Source organism: Hippichthys cyanospilos, chromosome 11 (assembly GCF_059441005.1).
Source record: "Hippichthys cyanospilos isolate Australia breed blue-spotted pipefish chromosome 11, RoL_Hcya_1.0, whole genome shotgun sequence".
NCBI lineage: Eukaryota > Metazoa > Chordata > Actinopteri > Syngnathiformes > Syngnathidae > Hippichthys > Hippichthys cyanospilos.
In genome coordinates this window covers 4219825-4240679 of record NC_142379.1, presented here as the reverse complement: position 1 = coordinate 4240679, position 20855 = coordinate 4219825, and the positions used below count along the sequence as shown (strand labels likewise).

General features: G+C 39.6%; 2 protein-coding genes across 2 annotated transcripts; both read right to left on the bottom strand.

The window, feature by feature from the left end:
- Positions 1-374: 374 nt before the first annotated feature.
- Positions 375-14707, bottom strand: jam3a (junctional adhesion molecule 3a). Its single transcript, XM_088428482.1, has 9 exons — positions 14519-14707; positions 5488-5559; positions 5294-5407; positions 5002-5154; positions 3501-3703; positions 3202-3301; positions 2443-2572; positions 2317-2368; positions 375-1384 (listed from the first exon to the last, which is right to left on the bottom strand). Exons 1-9 carry the CDS (start codon positions 14694-14696, stop codon positions 1349-1351), a joined length of 1038 nt encoding a protein of 345 aa, XP_088284608.1. The 5' UTR covers positions 14697-14707; the 3' UTR covers positions 375-1348.
- A 1745-nt stretch (positions 14708-16452) lies between these two features.
- LOC148415484 (junctional adhesion molecule 3B-like) lies at positions 16453-20653 on the bottom strand. Its single transcript, XM_088426754.1, has 10 exons — positions 20483-20653; positions 19456-19527; positions 19265-19378; positions 18990-19139; positions 17915-18105; positions 17729-17828; positions 17199-17325; positions 17085-17120; positions 16957-17008; positions 16453-16781 (listed from the first exon to the last, which is right to left on the bottom strand). Exons 1-10 carry the CDS (start codon positions 20553-20555, stop codon positions 16746-16748), a joined length of 951 nt encoding a protein of 316 aa, XP_088282880.1. The 5' UTR covers positions 20556-20653; the 3' UTR covers positions 16453-16745.
- Between the last annotated feature and the right edge of the window lie 202 nt (positions 20654-20855).

Sequence of the window (20855 nt, the reverse complement as noted above, 5' to 3'; positions counted from 1 at the left end):
TGCATATCTTGTTTAAAGGGATAGTCCATTTATTATTTGTATTATTTCACAAATTATCTTACTACATTATCGTGCACAATAACGTAAAAAAAAAAAAATAAAATAAAATCTACTTGCTTTCGATCGAAAATGACATCACTTGTGCGCAAGGCTCGAGTGACGACCAATCATGGCTCACCTGTCGGTCATGTGATACTCATAAGCTAAACGGTGATTGATTGCTTGTCACTTGAGCCTTCAGCACATGTGATGTTAATTTCAGTCAACAAAAAAGTGAACAAATGTGTTTTTAAACATAGTAATTTTACATGAAAAATAATTTTGTTATCAAATTCATTCACTGAATGCCAAATACACACACAAGCCTTCAAGCAAACAGTTCAAATGTCTTTTAATCATAACAAAAATCAACCAATGAACAGTGGGCATTTTACAACAGTTCCTGAGTTTTTACACAAATCATGAACACACACAAAAAAACGTTTCAAACAGCACTGAACTACTGTACTGTAAAATGAGCATTTTGAACAGCTTATTGCCTTATTTACAATAAGGTCCTGTGGGGAAAACAAATTTTTCAGCATTAATGTACAACAGTGGAGGCAAAACTGGACAATATGTCCAATATCTACAACCAAAATAGTAACACACAGAAGGTCACTTATACACAAACAGCACTCTAAATGTCATACACTGCCACCTTGTAATAGTAAATACTGAATTTGCAGCAGAGTGAGATATATAGTCTTCAAATCCACATGTTAATTTTAACTAGCGTATGCTTCGGTTGGATAAATTGTACCTCATATTATTCGATATCCTCCGTTTTCATTCGGCTTATTTTTTTTTCCCGTACAACTACAGTATGCACAAATACCTTTCAACTCTTGGCCACTTGGAAGACGAAAACACAACGTTTCTCACACGAGAACGGACGAAACACGAGGACTTTTGCAAAACAAGTTCAGTGTATCAAAAAATATTAGAAAAGGGGAGCTGTTCCTATATTTGTGATGGAATGTGGCTCCAGCACATCCCCTGGCCACCATCATTCAGCTAAATGTCACAGCTTGGAAGAAGGGAATGAATGACTTTACTGTCTAGTAGAAATATGCGGGAAATAAAAAAATAAAACTCTACAAGTGAGAGGTGGACGATGAATACTGGAGAGTTCCATAATATAAAATCTGTCAACGCTATAAAAACATGAATAAGTGCCACAAAACCATACTGAACATTACTTTGGCAAAGTTGGTTTGATTTTTTTCATGTGCATCAGAGAATCGAGTGTGCCATGTTCCAGCTCAAACTTAACCACCGACGCTTTTCTTCTGACTTCTTCCGAAGCTCAGATGATGAAAGATGACTTGTGGCGGAAATGTCCCTGCGGGGGAGGAAAAAAAAAATGCCCTTGGTCTTCAGAAATATACTATGGCTTTCTTCCTCGCAATTTCAAACAGTTTTCAGTTAATGACTTCTTTTCCTTCCAGTTTGGGCCATTAGAGGTCGCCACTGCGTCACTTTTTCAATGAAAGTCTGTGTAGGGCTTTGAAGGATTAATCTTTTAAAATGGTTATTATTATTGTCCTATTGATTATACCATCAAACATTGCCCCCATTTTTAAAATGATCCATCAAGGTTAACGCGTTGATTTTTCTTCCCCTCTTCTTTTATAAATATCAATTTTAGACACCAAAATTCGCCTTTGCTAACTGGTTAGCAATCGCGGTTAGCAATTGCGGTTAGCATTAGCGCGCTAGCGTTTACTATTTAAGGCAGGGGTCTCAACCCCAGCTTCATTGTGGGCCAAATTGTACTTCTAGCTTCTAATTTGACTTCTAGTGGAGTCAAATATAGTGTGAGCGTCACACATTTTCCTAATTTTGACGTCTGAATCCAGTCAGGCTGTTCAAAAAGAGGAATTGGTCAAAAAAAAAAAAAGATTGTTTCTTTAAAAGAACTTTCTGAATTTGAAGACAACTTGCTAAGTTGATATTTTATTCAGAAACTTTAAGTCATGATCAATTTTTCGTGGGCTAAATAAAATAACGCGGCAGGCCGGATTTAATGTCAACAAACAATAACCGCCATTTAGTTCACGCTTACATAATTTTACATCTGCATTAGTCCCTTATCGACGATGCATCAAAAATATTCCATGAATAAACTTAAGTGCGGATCTGCATGTTATCTACTAAGAGGTCAATAACTTCATGTTCTTCTTTTTCAAGACTGGGAACGTTTTGTGCTTGACTGCCCCCTACTGGTTAAAATTTGAATGCCTAGAAGCATTTGTAGTGCACGCAACTTTCTACCTCATCCGCATCACCGTAGTCCACACCATCATTCTGCGGCGGCCAACTGAATCTGTCGTTGAAGAAGAAAAATTGAATGCAGATTTTATCCAAGCAGGCGTAAATATTTTAGTAACGGACACTCACTCGTTTTCATTGTGGCCTTTTTTGGAGGAGAAGGCGCGTGAAATGTAATGCCAAATGCAGCCAATCACAAAGATGACTGCGATCACGCCGCCGACAGACTTGAGGACGATATCCAGGATGTCCACATCATCTGTAAAAAAAAAAAGGCAAAACGCTCTTATCTTGAAACATTTCTCAACAAAATGAATTAATTAGGTAAAGTACCACAATCCAAGATATTTGATCATTATTTTTGACTATTGATTAATTGTCCAATTCGTCAGGATTTCTGTAAAATGTTTTAATAAAGGGATGGAAATTAAAACATGTTTTAAAAAAAATTCAATTGATCAAATAATTGACAAAATCATCAACGGACTACGAAAAAAAATCATGAAACAAATACAATAGGACAAACTATTTAAAACATTCCTTTCTGCTTTAATTCACATCAAATAATCCCTCAAAAAATAACCCCAAAAAATCCCTACTAGTTGGGCTACAGTAATTACCGCTGCTGTTAATTCCAGACAATTGTGGCGTAAACCTCACATGATAGTCCTGATTTATTTAAGAATCACCGTGTAATAATTAATACCCATTTACTCATTAGGTAATAGGGTTAATGTTTTTAAAGTGCAATTACAAATGTAGCCACTCTACTTAGCGGTGAATTATGTATTCCAATTTACAAATGTGTTTTTCCTCCATAGGGTCTGATTCTGCTCAATCTCATTTTCCCGTTGGTGAAAAGTGCCCACGTAATCACACATCACTCACAGACTTCCATCCACTGGGAGGGACACTGGGCGTGGCCTGCGTCATTCTTGGCCTGGCAGTAGTACTCCCCCGCGTCCTCCTTCCTCACCCTGCGGAATTTCTGAGGCCCAATGTCAAGTCAGTCGAGTGGCATGCTTGCACGGTCGACAAAATGGAAAAACGTCTCGGGGTGGCCGTTTACGTCCGGCGACGAACAGATACAGCCCGGTTCTCAAACGAGACGGCGCTTTTGTGAAATGCCGAACGGGCAAAAACGTTTGGGCGAGCGGGATATAACGGGGGAAGGGAAAAGGTCGTACCAGGCTTCCGGTGTCGGTGTTAATGGTGTACGTGGCGTTAATGAACTTGGGAGTGTTCTTGGGGTCTTGGGGAAGCTCCTCGTTGTTTTGGAACCAACGGTAGACGGGTGCCGGGTAGCCCTCGTTCTCCAAACACCTGAGCTCGGTCGACGTGCCCACCGTGACGGCCTCGGGGACGCTGCATCGGGGCACCACGGGTTTCACTGCGGACAGCACACGCGTTTGATTTTCCTCCAAGGCAGATTGCCGTAAAACTTTTTTTTTACGATGTTTACAAGCAATAGTCGGCAGGCTACTAAGTGACTGACCTGAAATGAAACAGTGGCAGAAATTTGGCTGAGTTTGGCATTGCGCTAGCAGATGTAGCCCTGAAGGTTTCTGTTTTATTTGTCGATTTACTGTTCTTCCAAAAAGTACGTTAATTCAGCAGAAACACTCGGTGAGGAGGATAAATCAAGCGGACGTCGTAAATCGGACAGAGAACATCACAAGACTGCTTCTGGGCAGAGTAGACGCTTGTGCCGAAAAGGCCGGGAGCTTGAATCTTCATCGTTGGTTTTGTGCCAGGTATTTTCTCATTTGTATGCATAAAATGCAATGGGGTTGTTTTTGTGTAGTTATCGATAATTTTAGTGTTGTTTTTGAATGGGTTTTTTTTTTTTTGGACCCAATTTGGGCCTTTGATCTTCATGCATGAAAGAAAAAAAACATTAAAACAGAAACACAAGGAGGCATGAACTGTCTGTTAAAGAGAGGATGTTGCTGTTGGCAGACAATTATAAAATAAATAAATAAATACTGTGTTTTCCACACTATAAGGCACACCTAAAAGCCAAATTACTTTTAAAAAGCTGATGGCGCGCCTTATAATCAGTTGCGCCTTATATACGGATCAATATTGAGATTGGGATTCGTAGATGGGGAATGAAGTGATAAAATAAGCTTTACCTGTTTCTTTTGAGCGTTTACAGTTGAACAAGGTCATATTTACATTGAGTTATTATGCTATTAAGAGTTTAGAGTTATTATTTGAGTTATTATTGTTATTACATTTGAGTATTACCATATTGTGATTGAAAAAGTTTGAAAATATGTAATTAATTGAAGGTGCACCTTATAATCCGGTGCGCCTTATATGTGGAATACGTTTTAAAATGTGTCATTAGTTGAGGGTGCGCCTTATAATCCGGTGCGCCTTATAGTGCGGAAAATACGGTATGTAGCTAAAAAAAATTCTAAACTCCATGAATCATCTTTTTGTGTAAAGATCTGATGTTATTACCTGCGGCTTATCCATGACCAAAATAATGTTTTTTTTGCTCATATTTTGCTGCTACGTCTTATATACCAGTGCGCCTTATAGTCTGAAAAATGCGGTGTATTAGCCATTTTGCGATGTCACATTTTGGCAAATTTCCAAACAGCTGGGTAACAGTCACATTTTGGGGTGAAGGCAGGTAACAAAAGATGTACTTTTAAAAAAAAAAATTATATCACACACCTCTGACAGCAAGACTAATGAGAATCTCATCAAAGTCCCTCTGATCGTCGATGGCGGCCACCTCGCAGCGGTACTCGGCCGTATCTTCGCGTGTGGCATTGAAGATCAGAATGTTGGCCGGCTCTCTGAGCTGCGCCCTGTTCTCCAAGTCGCCTTTTGCGAGGGAAGAAAAACACATTAGGACGGCTGATTAAAATACACGGCACGACTCTGGTCGGGTCATGAAGAGAATTCAAAATAAGACTTCTTTCAGAGCGCCTTTCAATCTCTTCCGATTACCGTGTCAATTTACCTGCTATCTTCCTTTGGAAGTAAACATAGCTCGGGATGCCGTTTCTAATCTTTTTCCACTCAATCCTCGGGTTGTTGGTGGAGATGGACTCTATTAAGCAGGTCAGCTCCACGGCTGCCGGAAAAAAAAAGCGCAATTCAAATTGAACGAGAAAGTAAAGCTACTTTTGCAAAAAATAGGTTGCGGCAACTTACGCTCAAACTCGTTTGCCCACACGATCTTGTCTGTGGTTCGGAGGATTACCGCGAGCGATGACGGGATGTGTCCTGTGGAAAGACCGAAGACGGGAAGAAAAAAAATAAATCACTTAATGCTGAGTCACCCTGATGGAGTTTTCATTAGCAGACATTAGCAGCTGGGCAACTCGCCTTATAAACAGCGGATTATCAAAATAAACACACACACAAGCTCTCTGCGATGAGAAGTATTAAATGCTTCCTATTTCTATCCAAGAAGATTAACCCAAAACCGAGCGAGGGTACGCACAGCGCAGCGTCGATCGCTTCCATTTACGCTAGTTAATTGGATAATAATGCGACTGGCGGTGGGTCACGAGAGGCGACGCTCCGAATGTTCAATTGCCGCTCATAAAAATATAACGATACGGGCCCGGGCCGTAAATATTTCGGCGCTGACGGGCCTTTTATTGTTCTGGCTTTTCTCCAGACGTAGGCGGAGGTTAGAGTGCTGACTTTGAGCTTTACGGGTACATTCATTTGTCAATTTATTAGATACGGACACACGGGCACAATCGAGGAGCTCAATCAAAATGTGGTCCCCTGATTTAGCCCCTGGAGAGGAGCAAAGCTTTAGAAGTAACTCTTAGTATGATGAATGACACAATTACATAAACATGGACGCTAGCCTTACACTTGGCCACTATGCCTAATAGTGTATTGAAGAGGCGGGACAAATGATCAATTATGTGTCTCTACGCTCTTATCGTATTGTACACGGCAATCAATATGGAGAAAATTGCCGTGTTTGAATGAAAATCGTGTATCTCGCATACGGGATCTGCTCCACCAATTAACACGGTACTGTATGTCTATTATGGATTATTAGATGTTGGTTAATTGCGTCTTGAAGAGCTGTTGTTGAACTCATATGATATGATGTCTGGCATGACCCCACTTGATAATACAGTGGGCCCCGGTGTTACGAGATTAATCAAATTCAGATTTAGGCGAATTCAGCGTATGGCTAATGCGTTTAGAACCCCAGGTAAAAACATCAAAATTGTACATACATATTACAAATTGGTAGCAAAATACTTAGTAAGTGCTACGTATATATGATATACATGTGTACAATCAGAAAACATCGTGAATACAAAATATAGAAAGGATTTATTTGCCTTTGAGTGGTGCTTGTTATGGCCATATTCCCTAGTAAAGGTAGCCTAGGCTAGGCTAGCTTGGTATTTCTTGATTATATCCAGCTTGGTTTCCTTCTAAATCATCTTCTTACGCCTCTCTTTAACATCACTAGCAATCTTGGGAGCCATGGCTAACCCTTTCAACTTTAACTTCCTGCCACATGTGGTCCCTTCTGATGGTTTCTTATTTTCCCCAATTGGGGTTTTTGAGTTTTTGTAAGCCGATATTAAATCACTTTTGACAACAAAAAGGCATCCAGAAAAAGTGTTTAAATGCTATAATTTTATGATTCATCTCAAAATGGCGATTGTCCAGCTCTAATTTGCTCAAAGAAACTGCAAATTTCATTCTCAAACATAGAGGTGCAACAATTGAACAACAATTCATAAATAAACCATTTTTTATACAGTACATCAAACCATACCATAACCTTGCATTCATAGATATGCCTATTTGTTGAGAAGCTCATCCTGTGAAACTGCCTTTCAAAACAAAGCAAATTTCCATACGATTTTTCAGATCTCAGGTTAGGGTTTCGAAAAAAAAAAAAAATCCCCAGTAAAATGCACGACTATTTTATTGCGAATCATGTCCAGATTATATAGCACACAATACTTCACATGACCTTGAGGTCCAAGTTTGCCACCGCCGTCTACTCTTTATTAGCTGGCGGCTTTGCGGCCGCGGAAAGCGTAACGTTTGTCCCGTTAATACTTAATAGGGAGAAAGCTAGAAGACCACAGAGGAGACCAAGCCCGATGGGGGAACACGACATGAGAACACTCCAGACCAGAGCATCATCGTTGTCTCCTTGACAGGCGCGTTCGCCTAACAAACTGAAGCATCTCGCCTAAATAATGAATTCACATCAGCTCTTCTTTTGACACTTAAACTGTAATATTGGCAGCTTTCCGTGCAGGTGAATCCCATCGCCTTTTATAAACGTATGCAGATCGTGAGCGATAAACAAAAAGTGTGGGCGCCGCAAAAAAAAGCAGAAGCGCAAATTACTTAACCGTGCTTAAATGTGCTGCATATTTAATCATCATTCTTGTTTGGCCTGGGGCACACAGAGCATACAGTTAACTCTTAAGGTTTTAGTTGTCCTTGCTTGAGTGGACTCCTCTAAGCAATATGTGTTATTTAAGTAAATGCCATTTTTTTTTTCTTTTCAAATGGTTCGATGTGAACATTGAAGGAGCAGGAGGAAAAGGTGAAAACACAAATTAGGCTCATTTACATTTAAATATTGCAGAGGTGCACACTTCAGGATGGGAACACTTCTTTTAAACACTCTTTTTATGATCTGACAACTTCGTCTGAAATAGGAGAATATATAGAATATCAGAGTAAAGTTACCGTACATTTTGATAGGTCAGAGTGTTACAAGAATAAAGCCCATTTTATAGCAAACAAGGGCTTGATAAATTGTAATGATTTCACATAGCATTACAAATTTTCATCATCAAAAAGTTCATAGTGCTCTTTTTTTTTATTAATTTGCCACTTCCCCTCCTTTAAAGCTTTTGTTAGAATATTTATGCTTTAATGTATTTTTTTTTTTTTACAACAGAATATATTCCAATTAACGATGAGGGTTTTTTCTCTGTTACTATTATTATTGGGGAATTATTACTAAAGCCATGTTTTCATTACTGTCCAAAATATGTGTGTAAACTGCAAATTATGTCACTTCAATTTTTTTTTTCTTAAATTTGGAATTTTTCGAAAACTAAAACGTACGACTTTATCCCCTTAACAGTTGCTTTTTGTTTAAAAAAAAACAAAACAAAACATCTTTCAGGTTGATAAAATGTGTTTTCATGAAAAATGTAAGAGAATACATAAAATATGAGAGGGCACCTGCAGATTTTTTTATGACGACTAAAATCTCACACACTTTTTTTTAATTGAAAAAATAGGAACAAATCTTGTAAATGTACTATTTTTACACCACAAAAGTTTGACCTAAACGGTACCTTTGGTGCTCCGGGGGAAATAAATGTGTTTTTGGTTTTAAAGCAAGCTCATAATAGCTCGAGGAAACTATTTGTCGAGACAACATGCACACAGCCATACTTGCCGGCAAATGGGCGGAGACATGACAGCCGGTGTTTCCTTCCATTCTTTCCTATTCTGAGCAGCATTTTCTTGGTCAGATTCTGACCAATCTGAGTCAGTCTCGCAATTTTTCAGGGACAATATTGGCAAATGATCCAAATTCAACGCCAAATTGTGACAATGACTTATATATGTCAATATGAATGAGAAAATGCCACTCGCTGAACGGGAAACAATGGAAGAAAAAAACCGGCTGTCAACTATGCTATGTCGCATCTCCACCTCTTATTAGCAAGCATGGCTATGCGCTTGTTGTCCCGACAAATAGTTTTCTGAAGCTATTCTAAGTTGAATGCAGTTTTTATTATCAAACCACATCTAATTTTCCTTCCGAGCACCACAGATGAATTAAAAAATGTTGTTGACAACATTTTAACTCAAAAATGCATATGGAGATGCTTTCGGATGAACAGGAAGGAGTAATTAGAACCACAAAGACCCACAAATGAGAGTCATTAAAAATTTGCTGTGGCGAATGTTTTCATCATCCACTGGGTCTGTATAGTGTCTATGGCGATCATTCTCATGTAGTTAATAGCAGGACACACATAGGAATTACCAACCCCCCCCCGTTGGGTCATGAAAGAATCCACACTCCCACTGGGGGTGGGATAAAAGGCAGCAAAATGGAGGCTGAAATTAAGACAAATAAAAGCCTCTCGCTCCGCAAGACATCCCACTTTCCTTGTTCCCCTGCAGCTTTCTGACTAATTTAGAGGTCTTTATTCAAAGCAGGCCGCTACCACACGACATCACTCCGTTCGCCTCCAAGCACGTCGCCGCCAACATGCTCAAACACACACATACACACACACACACACACACGATGGCCTGTGGGAGTTCTGAAAACAGGGCTCCTGCCTGAGCATCAATTCGTATCAAGGCGCCGCCGTGCGCGGATGAGACGTGACTCCCAGGTCTCGGCTTCTGTCTTCCCCCTGACTTTTCCCACCCTGAACATGGTGGGGCGGGGGCTGAGAGCTATTTTTACTCCAGCTGTGACTGGACATCCTGAGAGACACAAGGCGAGCTCGTCCAGCAAACAATCCCCTCGCAACTTGTGGATTATCCCTTAACAGCTTCGTCCACGGCGGACAGGCCAAAGGTGTAGCATTATGGCTTAGCAGTAAAACGGCTACAAAGACATGAGAGGATGTTGTACCCCCCCCTCCCCCGACTGCCACAACCCCCACGCCCGAGAGGCACTTGCGCAAAGTTGAAAAAAAAAAAAAAAGCATGACATTTATGGATTCAGTCCCTTCATAATACTGGGCTTTGTTTTTTTCTAAACATATGAAATTGGGTCTTCCGATTACATCAACAGAGCACACTTGACGTTGCCAGAGAAGCTAATGGTTCACATCTGGGGAGAGCCTGTGAAAGAGTAAATCAAATTATGAATAAATAATGAGAAAATAATTGATATGCTCCCCAACTAAGTTGTAATATCACAAGGAATTACAATATTACAAGATTCAAGTTTCACAAGAACTTTTCTGTAACGTTACATGAATGGTAAAGTGACAAAAATGAAATTGTTATACGGTGCGAACATAATTTTATCTTTTTACGATTACGATAATCAAGTTTTATTGTTATAAATAATGTTATGATGACATGTTACTGAAACAAATTTGGAAATTGGTAACCATCAAAGTAACACTTTGACAGAAATGAAGATAACAACAATAACATCCTAAAGTTACAAAAATGAAAATTGTAACAAACATCGCAGGGAAGGCAACTGAAAATAATTGTAATTACCAAAAAACGCCTGCAGATGGAGACGAAACAACACAAATACAGCCAAGCCCCTAGGGTCATGACAGTTGTTTTGGGCGCAAAACGGGGAACGTGTCATGAAGAGGACATGAAAAAACTCGGTATTCCACATCGCAACATGAAAATATCGTACGTCAGGGACGTTGTAACACGGGGGTCCACTCAGGACATCTTTGAATGATAAAGGTCACCGACCCCTGTTGTAGTTGATCAAAGGACATGCAATCAAAAAGCATGTCCCCAATCCCACGCTTGTCAAATATTTTCCCAGTTTTACGGAGGTTGTCACTCTTCGCAAAATGTAGGCCGTGGGAAACCAGAAAACAATCACATTAAATGCTAATAGGAGCGGAGAATAAAAGCACCCATGCTGCCACAATGGCGCCTCTGTGCCGTAATGCGGGTCAACATCAAGACAATATTGGGGAATGACAACAATAATCCCAGCATGTCTTAATCCCCCCGTGTTCTTCGTCAAAGCAAGCGCGGAGAAACTGGCACTCCAATAGTCACGTCGTACAATCCTCTTACGCGCCAAAATATGAACGCGGCTATAAAAAGACGCTTTCCCAGACATTCCGGCGCAGCCCAGGCAAAACATGCTGCGAGCCGCTCGGACCGTTGGGATCGGCCGTGTGAAAACAACCGGCGAGCGTGTTGTCATAGGTTCTTCAGGGGGATGAGAAAGGAAGTGTCGCTCGGACGCTTTTGATTGCGCAATATGTTGAAACTGGGAAGTCATTCTCAGAGACTATATGACACTCTTTAATCCTCAAAGGGAATGACTTCAGATTCAAGAAATATGTATTGACCCCGAGGGGGACATTTTCTATCGATATTCTACCAACCGTAACCATAATTTCACCAGAGGGTTAAATTGAGGCGTAGGGAAGCCTGCAATATGTAACTTTAAAAAGGAAATTTGTACTGGTCGTTTTTGCTATGTTGCTTAAAAACGTAAGCGCGCAGTTTATTAACTCTTTCAGTGCACATGTAGATCTTTTTTTAATGAATGGATAGATGACAGTCGTGGCCAGCCCTCCTCTTAATATTAAGCCAATCAAGCACTTTAGTAGTGTTGTTATATATTTATGCAAATGGTCATTTTGCCATCAAAAACACATTTTCATTCTTTTTGTTCATGTTTTCAATGAAGGGGGCAGTTGAGATGTTTCAGATGCCACTAATCCAAAACATGGATCACTGTTGCGCGGAAAAACATTTGACCAAATGACCTATTTTTAGTACCGTATGTTCCGCACTATAAGGCGCACCGGATTATAAAGCGCACCCTCAATTAATGACATACTTTAAAGCTTTTCCATATATAAGGCGCACTGGATTATAAGGCGCACCCTGAATTAATGACATATTTTAAAACTTTTTCAATCACAAAATAGTAATACTCAAAGTAATAACAATAATAACTCAAATAATAACTTTAAACTCTCAATAGCATGATAACTCAATGTCAATATGAGCAACCTTGTTCAACTGTAAACACACAAAAGAAACAGGTAAAGCTTACTTTATCCGTTCATTCCCCATCTACCAATCCCAATCTCAAGATTGATCCATATATAAGGCGCACCTGATTATAAGGCGCACCATCAGCTTTTAAAAAAAATTAAGGCTTTTAGGTGCGCTTTGTAATGCGGAAAATACGGTAATTACTAAAAAACAGAATAATGTAGAATCTTATTTTTATTTTCTAGGTAAAGAATTGAATCCAATCCTTTTATGTTTCCATAGAAATGGCCCACGATATGTTCTCAACCTTGAACAGCGCATTGGCAAAATGAAAACAAAACAAACCTCCTATGGTTAGTGAGAAAAGTCACAGAAATACAAAAAATATAACTGAGTAAAATTAGCGCATCGCTCCCTACTTCTCAAAAATAACACACAGTGCATTCAACAATTTTTCTGCATAATTCACTGGCTAAAACTACTGAAAAGATGCAAGAGGTGACTCGTTCGATAAACCAAACTCTACCTGTCGTAGAGCGTTGATTCACACTTGGGTCAGGAGTTCAAGCCTTCCAGATGCAATCTAGCGTTTATAGACGCCAGCCAACACACCCGTCGGCTTCCACTCAGCAAGGTGACCGTACACACACACCGGCGCACAAACGACACATCATCCCAACACCGGCCGCATCCATCAGCCCGGCTGGCTGTTTTCAGCGGGGTTGATGAGACGTCACCAGCCGCCCTGTGAGTGATTCGTCTCTGCATCGTTAGTCACCTGATGGCCGCGGCGCTACCTTAGCACATTAGCATTTTCTGCCCAGCCCTACTTGGAAATATATGCACCATAACATGGTAGCAACACACTAATATATATATATATATATATATATATATATATATATATATATATATATATATATATATTTGTGATGGCATGCGAAGAGTAAAGATCTCCACTAGCACAGCAACGTGTGGTTTCTTCGCCTCGCCACATTGGGATGAGGCCGCCCGGCTGGCCCGGCGAAGAAACCACACGTTGCTGTGCTAGTGGAGATCTTTACTCTTCGCATGCCATCACAAAACTGATACAACAAAGTCCAAAACAGCAAAGACAAAGCCAACAGGTTCAAAGCATCAAAGGATCATAGCAACATGCCTACTGGGTGAGAGACATGGTCCTAGTGTCCGTGCCGATACAGCGTTCTGATTCAATACCTCGGCCAGTTAAATAAGGAGAGAAAAAAAGGTGGATCCAAACTTTTTTAAAATGTATTTAAATTGTGCGACGCTTTTTGTTTGTAGCAGTAATTTGGACCAAGTACCGGTATCCTAAAACATTTAAACATTCCCCACTGGCTGCGTTTAGCTCCATGGTTTCCAGCTGTATTGTCATTTTTTTAAATTCGAGTGATGTGGTCCTGCCTGATTTCCGATCACGTGACCAGAATCTGGACACCACTAATTCTAAATCCAAGATTCTACATATTGATATGAACCATATATGCAGGGTTGCTTGACTATTAATTATACTTCACTAAATTCAACCAATTTCAGTCTGATTGTGGTGCTTACTGTATATGGGTACTTACTTGCTCATCCTTAACCTTTGCCTATCACGTGATTTGATCATGTCTTGGTGAAGCAGGGTGTGACTCATCACCTGACGTTATTCTCGTATGTACTATTGGTGTGTTTGTGGTCATGAGGCGGAGTGGGTTGTTTTGCGTTTCTGGTATCATAACAGCTTTGTTTTGGTTTACTTTCTACTTCTTTCTTAGATGTTTATGTCCATGTAAAAAAAGAAGAATAAATAAACATACAATAAATTTAAAAAAAAAAAAAAGGAAACTCCAGACCGCTGGTAAAGCTTTAAAAAAAATCGACAAAATATTGGGGTGCGTAGTGTTACGCCACGTTCACAGCCTCCCCATATTCGACGTAAAACATTCGAACAAAAGCAGCTCGTCATCATCCACGGAAATCCTCCTCACGCACACAGCCATTATTGACAGTAGTAGTGAAGTGAAGCAGCATGGACGCTCTATTTACACATGAAGGCGCACACAAAGCAGATGTTGTCCTTCTGCTTTTCGCCATCACGAGCCACATGGAAGCTGACCAATAACCACGTCGCGTGTATTATTAACAACACTAACTACCCCGTCATCTTAATTAATTAAAAGCAATCTGGAGCGAACTCAACCAAAATCGACGAGTCAAATCTGAACTACTGATGTGGACTCCAAAGAGAGGTGGGACGTCATTGTCCCCCTAAACGAAGTTACAACGCCTAACGTATCTTTTTTTTTAATTCTCATTCAACCTGTTTCCGCCGAGCTAACTTAGCAGCAGATGCTTCGAATGTTAGCCGAGAATGAGGCTGCAGCGGCGGTTATGGATAATGTTCTCTAGTCTACGAGCGTCCGTAAAGGCGACACGCACATATGTCCCGCATAGAACGAGGTCTTACCGAAGCAGGCGCACAGCACACAACACGCTATCAGTCGCACAATCGCCATCTTGCAGCGTCTCATTTGTCGTCCGCGGCCACACACGCGCTCGCCACCTCGCACAAGGTACGAGGAGGAAGAGGGGACACAGAAAGAGAGAAAGAGAGCGCGACACAGAGGACTGGTGGATGTTGCCATCGACCAGTTTCCATAGCTACAGTTTTCGCGCGATTACGCCCTGAGTGTTGTCTTGCAGGCTCCAAACACCTGCTGATGTCTTTCGGGGAGACAGCGTTCTCTCGCTACATCGCGGTTCGGTTATTGCTGCTTCACTATCGCGGATTTCATTCATGACCATAATTTAACGTTAATTTTCTTTCAATTTCTTATTCCTTTTCATTCAAAACAGTCTTGTCCTGAACTTGATTTAATTGATTTAGAATCGGACCACACACACACAATAAGAAAAATATTTATTTATTTTTATTTTTTTAAAGTGAACTAAAGCAACAACAAAAAGTATATAAACAAGGAACACTATTCTTTTCTGAATGACAACAGTTTTTGTATATGCTTTGTGGAATTTTCTAAGAACAACAAACATGAAATAAATACTTCAAAGGGCACACATTTTTTTCTGATGAATAGATTAAGGGAGGAAAAATAAGTACAGCATATGTGATGCGTTTTCCCCAAATCAGGCTTATATCTTTGAAAATTGAGCAATTGGTATATTCTAATCCAACAATTGTCTTTAAAATGAGCTAAAAACCTGGCAGTTACTGCAATTCGAAGTTATGTTTTGAGAAAAAAACTAATTTTAAGTTTTGCAGCATACCTAGTCAATGGTGCGCAACATCCACTAATCCCTTGTTTTCATACACTTTGATTACAATTTTTGAGCCTTCTGGCTGCAAGGAAATGAAACTTAAAATCTTAAGGGGGTTGTTTTGTAGAAATCCCGAAATTGACATTTCTCTTGAAAATTCGTATTTTTGTCAGTAATTCAAAACTAAGCTCCACAAAAATTAGTATTAAATACATGTAAATACATGTTTGATCTGCACACTGGACTGGACCCAAATAGTCCACAAATAGAAGAGGTCAACTGTAAATATACAGTCAAAATTAAGTTAAAAAAAAAAAAGTTAAAACACTTTTGGCTCCCTATTTATCACAATACAGAATTTTGCTTAAGTTGCATAAATGATCTGTTTTTCTATTTGTTAAAAAAACGCGTTTTGTATACAACACAAATAAATACAACGAAAGCCACATATCCAGACGAAGGAAAATGACCCAAATCAAAATCTATGGATAATAAAATGGGTGCTGTAATGTCTCATTCTGGACACTGGGTGTCACCCACGTAATAATATATGTTAAAAAAATAAATCTAAAAAAAAGCTCATTAAGAAGACATGATATCATGTCAATACATTACATCTCCCTCACATTTTACAATAATTCGGACACTCATGCCATTATTTCTCAGTTGCATTGCATTTTTTTTTTCATTTAGCACGGCTGTGCCTGTAAGACTACGATGAGGGAAAAGTCAAATGAATTTATGCACAAGGGCATCGGGGAGGAAGATGGACAGGAAATGCATGTTCATCACTTTTGACAATGTGCTTGAATACAGCATTCATAAACATGAAAAAAAAGATTCCCAAATGCCAATCATTCAAAAGTGCAAATGAGCTTGCATCTAAAACATATACTCGACTTTAGAATTGTTGGGAATTTTAATTATATTTCATGTGATTAAGATGACTGCAAGAAAGCAATAGATCTTGATTTTGACTCGGATTGCGAGTTTTGGATGCATCGTGCTTATTCAAATAAGTGTACTCGTTAATGACCAGTAGGTGGCAGGACAAGCCCAGGTTTTACTTATGCTGCACTGTGTGCTGCCTATCATGTTATTTTAAGCGTGTGTTGTGAGACATCATCGATACATGTATTTTTATTTCATATTAAAAAGGTTATTTGATACATGTATCAACAGTTTAGACGCATTTTAAAAATGATCAAGTCAACTTTAAATAGTAGCCATTTTATAACATTTCCTAATTTTTTTTTAGACAAAGTATGAATGCCAAAAAGTTAAAATTTAACATGGACAAGTGCCACAAAGTCATACTAAACATGACTTTGGCATGTTATATTTTGTTGTGAATAGAGTGCGCCACGTTCCAGTTTGCGCTTAACGACCAGCGCCATTCTTGTTTTTTCTTCCAAGGCTCAGACAATGAAAGATGACATGTGTTGGAAATTTCCCTGCCGGAAGGAAAAACAACAACAACAAAACATCAACTTTCCAGGTAATATGCATTTCTTCCACACCATTTCAAACATTCCCAGCTGATTAATTTGTTTCATTTCTGGTTTGTCCCGTTAGGGGTCGCCACAGCGTCATCTTTTTTCACCATTGAATCGCCATTGAGTTTTGTACCTCATCCGTGTTGCCGAAGTTGATGACATCCGTCTTTGAAGGATCACTCAATCTGTAGTCATAGATAACACAATGAAATGATTTTTTTTTTTTCCGACGCAGGAATGAGTAGATTGTATTACACTCACTTTTCATTTTGGGCTTTTTTAGAGAATAAGACACGACTGAAACAAAAACAAAAGCATTGGATCAGATTGACTAGTCATAGCAAGAGTAAATACAATATTTGGTATTTGACACACCCGTTTTCATTTTGGCCTTTTTTGGAGAATTTCCCAGAGGAGATGCACCACCAGTAGAGGCCGCTGCTCACAATGACGATTGATAAAATGGTTCCGCAGACAATGAAGACAAATGACTGGTATACAGCTGCAAAAAAGGTACGATGTTCAAACATACCTCGTTTATGATTGAATTAGGTACACAAACACAATCTAGTGAGATCATGTTTACACTAAGAGTTCATTTGGACGGTCAGCATAAGTTTTAGGACGTTCGTTATTGTGGCTTCAATTTTGTGGTAAATCGAATGATGAGTGAATGAGTACTACGCACACATACATTTTGTATGGCGCTTGGAATTCATGAAAAAAACAAAACTGGCCTTGCATGAATAAGTTTAGGGGTAACCCGCCGGATTGTCCAGCGAGTATTTGGTCACGTTTGAGACAAATCAGTAGAACTACAGTGAATCTTCTCAAAGTGTGAAACTGGTGAAACAAGGCCTCTATTTTCCTTATCCGAAGTGCATACACGCGTTTGCGTCACTCACAGATGCGCATGGACTGGGGGGGACATTTGGCGCCTCCGGAGTCATTCTCCACCTGGCAGAAGTACTCACCGCCGTCCTCCGTCCTCACCTCGCTGATTATCTGAGGGCAAACGTCAAATGACTCGATAACAGTATTTGGACATTTGGGATATATGTAAATGTACTAAGTGAGGGAAGGCGTCATACCAGGCTTCCGTTGTCCGCGTCGATGGTATACGTTTCATTAGCTAACTTTGGATTTTGAGGAAGCTCCTCCTCGTTTCGGAACCAGCGATAGACAGGTGCAGGGTAGCCCTCGCTTTCCACGCACTTGAGCTCGACCCTCTCGCCTGCCAAGATCAGCTTGGGGACTGTGCAGTCCGGTACCGCCGGTTTCACTGTGGACAACATACCGACTGCTGTAGACGTTTTTAGAATGTTTGTAAACTGAAGATCTGTCAGAACTCATTCAAGTTCTCACAATTGCTCTAAAGACGTTCTAAAGAAATTTTCAGAATGATTTACCGTATTTTCTGCACTATAAGGCCCACCTGAAAGCCTTACATTTTTTAAAACGCCAACTGCCAACTGCTGTAGACGTTTTTAGAATGTTTATAAACTGAAGATGCATCAGAACTCATTCAAGTTCTCACAATTGCTCTTAAGACGTTCTAAAGAAATTTTCAGAATGATTTACCGTATTTTCCGCACTATAAGGCGCACCTAAAAGCCTTTTTTTAAAAAAAAAAAAAAGCTGATGGTGCGCCTTGTAATCAGGTGCGCCTTATATATGGATGAATATTGAGATTGGGATTGGTAGATGGGGAATGAACCGATAAAGTAAGCTTTACCTGTTTCTTTTGTGTGTTTACAGTTGAACTAGATTGGTCATATTGACATTGAGTTATTATGCTATTGAGAATTTATAGTTATTATTCGAGTTATTATTGTTGTTACTATTATTGTGTTTGAAATTTCAGGGTTTCTATTAAAGTTGTTGAAGAAGTTTTTAAACTTTGATTGCTCTCTAAACAGCTTTCCTTAATTGTTTTCCGTGTTGTGAGGAAATAGTCCAATTTTCATTGTTTGTTCCAGTCATATTTTTTAAGATTGTCGTCTTAAACCATCTTAATTGTTCGGAAACAATCTCAGTTTTTTGTATCGCCAGGAATGTTCAAAATTCGCTTCAGTGAATGTTTTAATGTCACGTAGGTCACGTGCTGGTTTTACGAACAAACGCGCACCAAAATTTGCAACTGAGTGGTATGGGAGCTTAACACACCTTTCACTTCAAGATGAATCGTAATCTCCTTAAATTCCTGACCGTCCAAAATGGCCACCTCGCAGCGGTACTCGGCCGCATCTTCCCGCGTGGCGTTGAAGATCACAATGCCGGCTCGGTCCATGCGCGCCGCCCTGTTCTCCAAGTCGCCTTTTGTGAGGAAAAATAAAATGGAATCCTGACCTAAACACAGCAGCCAGGTCGCAAACGGATTTCGGAGCAGCGTTCTGGCGCGAGTGGCGTTCAGTTCGCTCAGATCGCCGTGTTTTATTTACCCACAAACTTCCCTTGGTAGTAAACGTAGCTCTTGACGCCGGTCCTGATCTTCTTCCACCTAAGCCGAATATTTTCGGCGGAGAAGCCCGTTATATAGCAATGCAATTTGGCAGCTAAGGACGAAAGATGGGAGGTTAGTTCAAAGGAAATTAAGCATGAAAGAAAAACAACAAAGTTGCGGAAACTTTACACTCGAACTGGTTTGCCGACACCATCTTGTTCGGGGTCCAGAGGTCCATTTGGAGCGATGATGAGATGTGACCTGTGAGAAAAAGAAAAAGAAAAAAACGTTACATGCTGACTCAATCTGATGGGAGTTTTCTCTCATTAGCATCTGGGCTACTCGTTTTATCGACAGCAGATTAACATGATACAAACAACCACAGTATTAAACTCTTCTTATTTGCATCCAAGAAGATTAACCCAACACAAAGCAACACATCCCCCAATTATGGTATTTAATTGGAGAACAATGCGAATCAGTTTTTGGTTTTGACTAGGTTTTGACAGGTTTTGACTAATCACAAAAAAATCAGTTGATGATTTAATACTTTACTGGAAATTAATGTCCTTCGTGAACTTAAGTGTCGATGTAATACTTAAGTATCTACGAATGAACGTACAGACTCTTGAAAATATGCACTGGCATTGATAAATCTGCGATGATAAAGTGTGCGTGCTGCATTCGTGTAACACCAGTGAACGGCAACTCTAAATATTGTACCCCGTGTCTTTAAAAGACGAGTGAAAATGCAAAATATTGCTACTCACTGGCTGCTGACAATGTGGGAAATCTGAAATATGCTTCACTTAAGGCGCAACAAATATATATAACTCACAGATATGAGAGTTTTAATACTGATTTGCTATAGTTTTTGCAATGTTGGCCAAATGTTGGTACGTTTTATACATGGTAGCATAGAAAATACCAGAATTCGACCCCAGAATTAAGGATGCGTCTTATATACAATTTATAGTCTTTTTTTTTTCAAACTAAATATTGAAATAATGTATATTTTGACTCATTTTTTGGACAAATAGATCACCATTTCAAAATAATGAATCAATGAATGGAAAGATTTTCAGGCGCACCTATTTTTGTGCAACATGCACGTCACCCTCATTTTTTTTTTTTCAACAAAAGCAGATCGTCTCTTATTAATAACAAAAAATAAAACCTCTCTTGGCGATCACATCCATATAATTCATCCACTTACACATGAATGCGACCGCGATAAAACAAATCCAAGTCGCGCACACAGCAGACATCGTCCTCCTGTTTTTTGTCATCACCGACAAAACGGTTGACTTATAACGACTTCACGTTAATATTAAGATTAGAAAACACTAATATTCAGAACACGTCCTCTCGAGGAGTCTAATATGAACGACTAATGTGGACTCAAAAGACTTTAAAGAGTTGGTGACATTAAAGCCCAGTCTGTCTTCTTTGAGTGATGTAATAGGACAGCGTGTAACAGTTAAACACACGCACAAAAAGAAAGTACGGATCGAGCTTTTAGCAAGGCAACAAATTAACGAAAGCCGGAAGACATTTACGTTTCAGGAAACACATCGAGCCGGAACAAA